General features: G+C 37.2%; 1 protein-coding gene across 1 annotated transcript in view; it reads right to left on the bottom strand.

The window, feature by feature from the left end:
• Positions 1-2,203: 2,203 nt before the first annotated feature.
• Positions 2,204-11,221, bottom strand: part of LOC134530862 (prion-like-(Q/N-rich) domain-bearing protein 25) — a 72,851-nt gene continuing 63,833 nt past the window's right edge. Inside the window, exons 5-7 of the mRNA XM_063366126.1 lie at positions 8,624-8,755; positions 4,525-4,662; positions 2,204-2,416 (exon numbers count right to left, since the gene is read on the bottom strand). Coding sequence (XP_063222196.1) covers positions 2,349-2,416; positions 4,525-4,662; positions 8,624-8,755 — 338 coding nt within the window. The 3' untranslated portion in view covers positions 2,204-2,348. The remainder of the gene's footprint in view (positions 2,417-4,524; positions 4,663-8,623; positions 8,756-11,221) is intronic.

The raw sequence follows: 11,221 nt of genomic DNA on the forward strand, positions 1-11,221 counted from the left end.
GTGATTTTAGTTCAGATTTGTTAAAACTCTGCTTAATTTAATGATTTAACTTATATTTGTGTGCTAAATTTCTTTTGAACCTGCATTTTGGTGGTATGTGGTGTATTGAAAAGCATTCCACTTTTCAATATGTAGTACAGGCAGAAATTTCTGTGAGTTTATGTTTGTTTCTTACAATTAAAACCGCACAAAAGTCTGTAATTTATTTTCTCTAGTTAGCTATCTAACCTGCTATCTTACATAGAAACATTTTTTAATGCTCTCTCTTGACCATCAAGGGGTTTAAGTACCAATAATGTATACAATACTTGCAAGTATTCTTGATTATTTTCAGTAATTTTTGTATTTTATTGTAGAATTTCTACACACTTTTGAAGTCTAGAATAATATTATGTACAACCCCAAGTTACATTTAAGCTATGGCACTTTTTATAATTGTGTATTTTTTGCATAGAATAGGAGTAGGGTGACTTAAAATAAAAAATAACGAACTACCCATTCCAACTTATTTTCATTTAATAATGCATACTGTTCTTAAATAGCTTTAAAAGTATTTTTTAAAAATTCTGACCTAATAAAATACACTACTTAATTTTCTGTATTTTTACCTTTAATGCTTAGGATACCTTTTTTTTATTTTATTTATTGATCAAGTTTCCACAAGAGAAAGAAAATTAAAATAGATTAAATATTGAGCACTGCTAACATTCGTTCATAGAATATTAAGTAAATGGTACCTCAAAAATTATAGAGTGCTCATAGCGATGTGAGGCTATCGACTCGGTGGAAATGAATCATGGTGAGGTGGAACGCCAACCACTGGAAACCACATGAGCTTGTCATCTCAGTTATCATCCACAGTCAACGAGTGTTCATTTTTTTTATAAATGTTGCTCTCAGTGTATCACACTGGACCTGGAGCTAAATAAAAAATATTAAGTAGCTTTTGCACTTTAGTAATGGTGAAAGTGGTAAAGGATTGCATCATTAAGTAAGTTACTGGTGCATAAGGCAATGGTTTGTCCAAGATTATAATGGATGGGCTTCAGACAACTTGCGTAATTGTAGCTCGTAACGTGAGTTAAACTTATAATGGCCACGTGGACTTACGGTAAAACATTAATTGCAATATAAAAAATGTTTTTATATCGAAACAGTTTTATATCTATATGACACATGACAAATTTGTCTATTTATTTAATGAAATGTTTCATTCTGGGGATAAGAAAAATTGTAAAAAATTGTTTAGTACATTTATTAACTTTAATCCATCCATTGGCAGTTTCAATGCTACTATTTTATAAAGTAGCGGTACCGTACCGAAGTGTATTCGAGCAAAATTTATATTTATTTAGAAATCTGCTTTGAATTTAAGAATTTACTTCTTAATTCATCCATTGTATCTTCATATGAAAAAGAAAATTACGCGTGTGGCCAAGTCATTGCGTTATTTATATTATAAATCGTGAGCGTGAAACATATTGGCTATGAAATAATCATTTTATTAAGCATGTGTATATTATGATTTCGTTGTCTTCCGAGCCACAGTGGTTGAGTGGTCGCATGATTCGCCTTCCACCGAGTGAAACCGAATTCAAGAATTAAGTATTTGTATTTGTCACAAGTGGGAAGAGTTTCTTTTTTTTTTTTTCAAGTTTTTGACAGTTTTTTTTGTAGGAGTAAACACTGATGCGAAGTACAAGAAAAATTCTGTACTTTTACAAAAGATTCCTTTGGAAACTAGTTTCCAATAAATATATTCTAATACTACAAGAAATATATAGTAACTTTATACAACACATTTCTATGTTTATTTTTACATACATATATGAAATTCGTTTTTGGAGGTAATACTGAACATATTTTTACAAAAATTGGTTCATTATTTATAATTTCATTTAATCGTATTTTTTTTAATCCATGGGAAATAATATCAAATTTTCAACAATTTTACTTAATTTCAATGTATAATGTTTGTTATGTGCTCAGTTAATACTGTAAAGGTATTCAAGAAACGGTTTACGAGTAATTTTAAGTATTGGAAGTACTGGAACAACACAATCCAAAACCCAATATTACTGCGAACACTATATTGTAGTGATACGGTTGTTTTCATATAAATGTAAAATTTTCGCATATAAATATTACTGTTTCATTCACAAAAAATATATATACACATTACAGTGCAGTTGGAAAAATTAAATTTTTAACAGTTTTACAATTTATTCCATAAACACATACAGATTACTTATTGTTCGGAGATTCTTGTAAGAGCCCAAAGTCACTGCAGCTCCCCGGGATGTGGCCTCGGTGACAGAAGCCCGCTTGCGGTGGTTCAGAGCGAGCCCTCAGAAGGCGACCACCAAGCAGAGCACACTCGTCAGCAAGACGTTCACCACGGACCGCATGCCAACGCCTGCGAGAGGAACACGTGCGCAGACCACGTCACCCGGCTGCTCTTTGAACGGTTCCTGCCGCGGGGCAAGTTTGCCTTCAATCGTTATTTCGGGCATACGCCGTTACAAGCTTGCACTGTATATGCCACAGAGAAAACCCGAATACCGGGAAAATACACGTTAAGGAGGATTAATCCTCGCCATCCTGTATTTCTCCCATATTTTTTGGCTATAATTCTAATTTTGAACTATTTATCCCAATTTTTGGCGTGTCAAGGTATAAATCATAACTTCCCGACCTTCTATACCTTATTGCAATCGCATGTTTACTTACAGGCTCAAGTCTGTAAGCGCTGGGAGAAAATAGATTATTATTTCACGCGGGCGACTACAACTGTCATGATAATCACACCAGAGCACAAGTGTTGACTTCAATAAGTAGCCAATGCTAAGTCCTATTTAATGTCGACCCTAGTAACGTATCTTGGAATCTTTATTGCAAACGGTTTCAAAATATTGGAAATTGCAAGAAAAATAAATACACAAACACACAGAAAACAAGCCAAAATCAGCCGATGTCAAATGTTGTCCAGATTATCTTTGGGTTCTTCTGTCAGTTGCTGTGTGACCCAAAGTTGTTATTTTTGTGAATACTGTTTTGTTTTTTTGCAACTGTTTCGTCGTTGTCAGGACATTGCGTTCGTCTGTGATGTTATATTGTTCTGACTTAACGTGTTTAATATTTGACAGTGGCTGATTTTGGCTTTTTGTGTGTGTGTTTGTGTATTTATTTTTCTTTTTATATTTTTCGGGACTTCTCTATGACTGACAGTGCAAATTATCGAGGGCCAAAATAATTATCTAAATAACTCAACTGATTGTGTTCTAGGTGGCTTAGAGCGAGTGGTGAAGAATAGCTACAACAGACATGTCATCGATCCACTATGAGACATCCTGTAAAGAAAATACTCTCATGTGTAAAGCGATGATGCTAGGCCTCAAGTAATATAGATTTACTTGTCTGAGTTTATAATAAAACGATAGCAATGTAAGTGTTGGGGTTTATCATTATACATATAGTTCTTCTCGATAGTGCAACGACAATAACTCAAATTTCTTTATATACAGCTAACCTAGTTGTTAAGGTCATATTTTGACCTACATAAGAAATGAGGCAAAAGGATTATTTTTGCACTTATATCAAAATAATGTATTTACACAATTAGCTTGAATGTAATACTTCATCTTTAAAACACACATTGAGGTTTCAAATTATAAGATTTACAATTTAGATTATTCCGTAAATTTTATTTCTTTCCGTGATTTTTTATTACTGATACCTAACGTTATTAACACGAATGTTTTTTTTTTTTTTAAATAATCATTTTGAAAATTTCGTGAATTTGTTTGAAAAAAATTTGGTAAGTCCAGTTTCTCAAGGTGAAGAGAGTGGTTTTCGTGGCCAGAGTTTCAAACCATATTTCTTATTATTGTGTCAGGCATAAACAGAAAATGTTGGCAAATACAATCTTGAGTCATTACCTGTAATAAAATATATGTACATGTGCTTGTTAGTTACAAAATTTCCCCTTTAACCACTTGACTTGCTAACTTCATTCAAATAAATATAGAGTCTTGATTAATCGAGACCGCGGCAACCTACGGTGAGCAAAATATACTGATAAGATTCTAAAATCGTCTGAGTTTTCAGTTGGTCCAGTTGTGTTATTTTTCCGGGTGATGTTTTTCCAGTTTTACTTCGGCGTGTATTCTTTCACGTTACTCTATTATTCGCCCTATCAGTATATGACATCTTTTAGGTTAATTATCTTTATGCTTTCGACAATTGTTAGATCATTTTCTAGGTCTTCAAGAAAAATTTTCAAGAGTCGTGGGTGGTAATGGCGTTTCAGGTGGACTCCGATTATACGGAACCTCGGTTAATATAAGCTCGTTTAATCGAGACTCTAATGTATGTATTAGTGACTGGAGGTGAGGTATGGTTCTTTTTATGTGTGCGAAGTGAATTACAATTTATGAAGTGCAATGAAACAGAATCGAGAATTCGGAACGACATGAAGGACGAGATGAAGGACAGTGTGATTCAGGAGCCAGACCTGCCACTCACCTTTGCTGCAGTGAAGACTCTGTGGGTCCTGCTTAAAGCGATTCCCTCCCTTGCACACGCAGCTGCCGTACTTGCACTCCGTGAGACGGTACTGGCTGCAGTCTCGGTTGGAATAGCAGTTCGATACAGGCCGGGGATCTGCAATACATCGCGCGGCACATGAAGATTTTTGTATTGTGTCCATACGTCGAACATGGACTTACATATGTCCGGCACAGTGCTGTGTTCTTCCATGTGTTTACTGGCCGACCATAAAACACTACGAACGGTACGTAAGGTTCAAAAATAAAGAATTCACAAAAGGTAGTTTTTTTGGCTTATACATAGATTCTAGCCGCATCGGAAGTGAAATATTGACCAACTTTCTGGTCGACCTCATAGTCGCTAGCTTCATGGCAGCAGATAATTGCTTATCTTCATAGTAGCAGGTGCCCTGAAGATTAGCAGTTACCTGCTTCCCTGAAGATGGTGCCACAATGTCAACCAAAACGTCGGTGAAATCTTCGTCTAGAACCCAGAATCTAAGTAACTTCAGACAAGGGCCTCGAAAGCTTGCGATCCTTTTACATGAAAGAGAGCCTGTGAAATAACCAACCTGTTAAATTTTACAAGTAATCAGTTCCCATAAAAAACTGCCACATCAATCACAGCTTAGCATTATTCTTAGTGTTATTTTAACACGATTATTCTTCTCGTGACATCTAACATTCTTTCTCAAAACAAATTCCTTGCTGCAGTAACTACACCTGTGGCCTTTCGATGATGCTGCAGACAACGATGCTTCTGTGACTGCGATAAAATGCATACTGAAATATTATATTGAAATAAAATGCTTAAATAGGAATTTAAACTATGCATCAGCGAGATTTTTTTTTTCGATTTTAAAAATTAATGCTCCAAGTAGTACTGTTTTTTACCAAGAGATGTAACATCATAAATTGACTCAGAGAATGTTTGAGCTATAACAATAAATATCTGAGTCCAAAGAATCCATATGAAATTGATGTCTCAAGAATAACTAGAAGCGCATAGGTATTTTTTTTTTAATATTTGTGGAATTTTCCCCGATTCCTTTAGTTCATAATTACATATTTTCAATATGCCGACCAAAATCGCCGACAATATGGCAGATTCTGCGACAGTTGACGGTCTAGTGATTGACACTACTGCACTCAAGCGGGTATAAATGAACAAAGATGGCAACAACGCACTATAGCAAATAATATGTATAAAACGCAACACTAGCACTCCTAGTAGCAATCATTGAAGACAAAGACGGTGGCAACGCTCTGTAGCAGGCGGTGTGTACAATATGCGACACTACCGCTTCTAGTAGCAAGTATTTAAAACAAAGTTGCCGGCTCGACCTTGAACAGATGCTGCTATTGTTTATTCATATTAAAAAATTTCAATACCGAATATATGTTGTTTAAATAAATCTTATTTAATTCATAGTCGCGTATATTTATGTTGGCCGTGTGTCCAAAGGCGTAAGATTTCCATGTCAAAGGTCCGACCTGTCATAGTTCTAATCACCTCTCTTGCAATGTGGTTTTGTATTAAAATATTTAATTTAAATGTATATAAGAGTCATAAAATTACTGGTAGGTAACGGATCATTAACCTTACATGCATGAGACATAACAACGCTGGTGCGCTCTAGGAACACACAACAGAAACAATGATGGCTAACATTACGTCATCCAAGATGGCATTCTCCAGCAGATACAATAAGACGGAGAATGACTTTTAATCCATGATGATTGTTGTAACATAATTCTAAATGGCGGAATCCAACATGGCTGCCAGGACGTCATCCAATATGGCAGAAGTGACGTCACAATCCAAAATGACGGACTCCAGTGCACAACAATGAAGTATCAGGAAGTACCAAAGTATACTACTATAAGCTATTTACTATCTAGTATCGGCAACACATGTATTTTTACTTGTAGCCTGTAAATGGAATGAACTGTGAATTTTCTCAATTTCTGTGCATAAATGTGTGCTCAAACCGGCTAAATAATAAGAAATTGATACATTCTTGTTCTAAATTCATTTTCAAAAACAACCAAGCCGTCAAATATTCGGTTTTATTTCCAAACACTATCATAAAAAACAACAGGTATATTTCACAGATAGAAAAATGTCGAGGGGAATTTGTAGTGATATCAATAACAGGTTACCTACAATAATTCACATTTTTTTTAATCTCTAGAATGCACTAGAAAGAAAACTTTTTTCACACAATGCATACGTTTGTCTATATAGACCCAAAAATATTTTTTGGTTGACATGTTTTTTTTTCTATGTCTACTAAGGGTCTAACAAATGACAGAAAAATTATGTTGACGCTAACAAATATTTTTGTCCTAAATAAAGACAGATACTCGCTGAAAAATCAGCTAAACGGTGCCGGTTATTGTAAAGCCAACGAAAAAAAACGTGAATCAAGACCAATTCTACTGGGATCCCCTGTTAATACATTGGACATCCGGGCTAAAACAATTAAAATATCAATGGAATTTAATTATTCATCGTCAGCGAAAACATTTTTGACTTTTAACTTCAGGTCTCCAGTAAAGCAATGAGCTGTGTCTTGTAACAGTATAAATTCCTCAAATAAATAGCATTTTATATTTAAGGAATGAACATGCAGATATGATGGTAATATTTATTGTGAAATTTTTTTTCCGGTACGAGTACTGTTTATGCGCAGAAGGCTGAGAACACCATGACCTCCAAATTATAGTGCGCTTCGAACCAGCATTTGGTTACCAACCCGGTGCTCACAAACTGAGACACGCCGAGAGCTTGCTATCAAGCCCACGACAATCGCCACGCAAGCGTGACGCCTCAGCTTGTACTGGTCGCTTAGCATCCTGACTTAGATATTACTCAAGCTGTTTCTTTTTTAGGTTATTGTAAGGTTTCTTATGTGCAACATCTTATCTCTTGGAATACATCTATTGGTAGGAGTGATTTCGTGAATGGAACGAAATTTCGCATGGAACGGAGTTGTGTAACCACGATGCTGTCATCTGTGGTGGATGGCGTTAACCAAGTTTAACAAGCCAAAAGGAAACGTTATAGTATTAACTATTTAGTAAATTGTTACAAGATGGGCAGTAATATAATAAAGTATTTCATTGTCGAAAATCAGGTCCAAAGTCTGGATTTAGTATTTTTTTTTTAAGTATTTTCGCTTTGTTTTGGAGTCGTTTCATTATATAGTTTAATCTTTCGCTTTGCAAATCGAATGATTCTTTAGTCGACGTTGCAGTCCGGTAACAAATTTTAGCAGCGGGTGCGGAAGCTGTGTGTGATTTGCGTCAAGAAAGGTAGTAGAAAACATAATTTTCTTATATTTATCAGGCTTGGGATTATTTTTAAGAATTCTGCGTTAAGTTTCGTGTCCGAGTTTCGTATTATAAGTGTATTTGCAACATGAGGACATATTAATTTTCCTGTTACCGAGGTTAGATGTTACACATCTCTGGCGAGTACTGAGAGATTACCTTTTTTTTTCTGAAACTGGTTATCCCTTACCTTTATTTCCACATGTTTATGTAGCGTGGGTTCGCCATCTTGGTTACACATTTCCGTTTATAGACTTCTGTTCCATTTTCACGAAATTACTCCTACCAAATGCCGTACACCGAGAGCTAAGATGTTGATACATAAAAAATAGTATTATTTTTATTATTATTAGACCCGGTTGCAGCCGCGCCAAACAAATAAAACTGTTGACTATATTTTTGTTTCTCGACCACCCAACGTAATTCGTGGACGCGGAACACAACAGTTCCCTCCTCCGACATACCTGTACTGCATCGTTGCGAGCAAACGTCTCTTACGACTTCGATGTCGGCGAGACGTAAGAATAACATGTCAGGCGCACTGAATTCGAGAGTCGATCCACACTTAGCATCGCCGTCAGGTCACGGGCTGCGAAGCGGTCGTCTCCTCTGGCCGTGGTGGCTGGCGCGTGACGCTCGAATGTCAAGGGCCGACACTTAGGTTCGACCCTGTTTTGGCACCGAGTCGGTATCCAAGTATTCGTAGATCGCTCTAATCCTAGAGGGGTGTGGACGCTCACCTGGCACGCAGTTGAAGGTTCCGGGGACGTTGACGTGTCCTGCGTGACACAAGCATTGTCCTCCTCGGCACTGCGTGTTGGTGTACTGCAGGCAGTCGCTGTCGGCGGAGCAGGTCCCGGGCGGCAACGTCACTTTTCACACACACACACACACAGACTGGCCACGACACCTCAGGCTCCCCTGCGCTGCAACACACACAGCGCAGCGAGGCAGCACCCTCTCTCCGCCCACGCGCGCAGTGTACGGCTGTTCAATAAAGGCAAGCATTCTTCCGTGGAAAGAAAATAATGAACGCTCGTTATAATGCAACAAGGTACGCCAGAGGCAGTGACCGTCTGTAAGAGAAGCCACTGAGGATGCGTTTGCTTCCTCACTGCAACAGTCGACATGTACCTGACAAAACTTAACCAATCACGCAACACACAGGATGCTACTAACAGGGTTTTAACCCTAAATCATTCTCAAAATATTTTTGCGAATAATACCTGCTTATAAACATTATTAATTTATTTAAATTGCATGTTATATTTATGGCCGTATATCAAATATATATTATTTAAATAATAATATTAATAAAATGAAAGAAACTTTCTGCTTTCTTCAGTTTTATCATTAATTAAATTAGGACGTATCTCCTACAAAGACCATAAACATTAAAAATAACCAAATTACTTAATCACATAAGGGAGGAACAAATTATTTAATATCTGGAATTATTTCTTTCGCCATAATAATAAAAGATCACCATCAAATATTAGTCACAGTTAAGGCAACGGAGCACACACATATTCAAGGTCAGACCATTTCCAAACACGTTTGCTCGCAGGTACCAATCACAGCTCAGCTGTGGATTGCTCTATATAAATAATGTGCAGGGAGTTAGTCATGGCGCCAATCGCTGCCATGGCTGGTAATCCCCCTCCTAGCACATGATGCATGCGACCTCTCCTGAATGGCTAACACCCTGCATGATTAGAGCATATGGGCTTCGGTCTGAGACGCACTTAGTCTTCCTCCCTAACTCGGAACCCTCCTCAACACACTTAGTTTTTAGTTAGATTAGGAAAAATAAATCCAAAAAATCGCGTTTCCACTTACCTCTCAAATAGATTCGAAATTCCTCTGTATACTCGGGCAAATACACCTGTTCATTGGTTCCCGACTAGTGAGTCACTTCAACTTTAACTGTACGATAGACAATGGCGCATCTTTGCAGAGCTTATACATATTTAAGCGGGTGGTATAACATTTTAAATTTTTTTGTAAAGGATTACAATTAGTATGAATTTGTAATAATTTCATTCTCAGTCACTTCACGTCCAAAATGACCTCGATCATCACATTCTGATATATTGTTTGTTGATGGGTAATATCTATTTTGGGCGCTTCTGACATCCCTAGATGTCTGAGCATTTAATTGTGTGAACCTGGTATGTTTTTGCTTCAACGCATGGCTTCAAAATTGACTTAAGATTTTTCTTTGATCCTGTAAATAAATTACATGTATATTTGTTTGCGAGTGGTACTCAAAACACTCGGATTTCTGTTAAAATTATTAAATTTGAAGTGGTATTTTTTTTTAACGCGGTTCGTAGTTCAACGAACTTGAAAATATTCAACCCTTACCGAAATGAAAACTTCAACATGTGCCTGACGTGTTCTCCTTTATATACGTTCGAGACAGCTGTATTGGGGAGTAATCCGTTCAATGTCGTGACCGCAAATATCGTTGACGCCCGGTCTATCTGTTCAATTTATGGTTCGATGACGTCCATGAGTGAGTCCACGCCGGGCGGATATGAGAATGTTAAAGTTCGTGCCTTGTATCAGATATGACAGTTCTCACAAAGAACATTTCCCAACTGTTGTTTGCAAACCATAACACTGAAACAGCCACACGAAGTAGTTTACAAACACTGTTGCCGGAACAACAGTGGTAGGAAGATACGTAGACCACTGGCACAGTGGAGGTCTTTATTCCGGAATTTTATGTTTCTGCCAATTATGTAATCCGGCAAAAATCGATCCACTCGAGCTGAATCTTTCAGTTTTCGTCCGGCTGTTGACTGGTCGCATTACACCTATGCCGGCGCTTTCAGTTTGCTCATAGTTTGTCGTTACTGTCGCTTTTCATTTCAGTGTTCATTTCCTGTTTTCTAGCGGGTTGCATTCAACATTTAACTAGTTAATTTTCCGTATAGATTTTTTGAGTTAAAGATCTGAATTGCAGATGCGAAGTGCTATCAGAGTCTTTTTTTTCTAAACAGTAACGCTAGTATGTATGTTTTCTTTCTATTGAGAAGCTCATTAAAACTATTTCAAATACCATTGTAGGGTATATCAATTATTTTTTTGTGTTTCTCTTAAACCAATACGTATTGATTTTAACTGATCCGGCAAAATCACTATCTGACATGACCTGGTTCCGAACGTGCCGTATTAAAGAATGAGAACTGTCAAATTTGAGACGTCACGTGGCCCACCTATACGGAGACTCGCGGGTCACAGCAGCTCCAAGCGCACGGTGAGGTCGACTAACTGTGAACGAGTGCCTGCTAAAGGGTCGCGCCGCCCAAAGAGAAGCGCCGTTGCGTAAC

The sequence above is a fragment of the Bacillus rossius genome, chromosome 3, assembly GCF_032445375.1.
Source record: "Bacillus rossius redtenbacheri isolate Brsri chromosome 3, Brsri_v3, whole genome shotgun sequence".
Lineage (NCBI taxonomy): Eukaryota > Metazoa > Arthropoda > Insecta > Phasmatodea > Bacillidae > Bacillus > Bacillus rossius.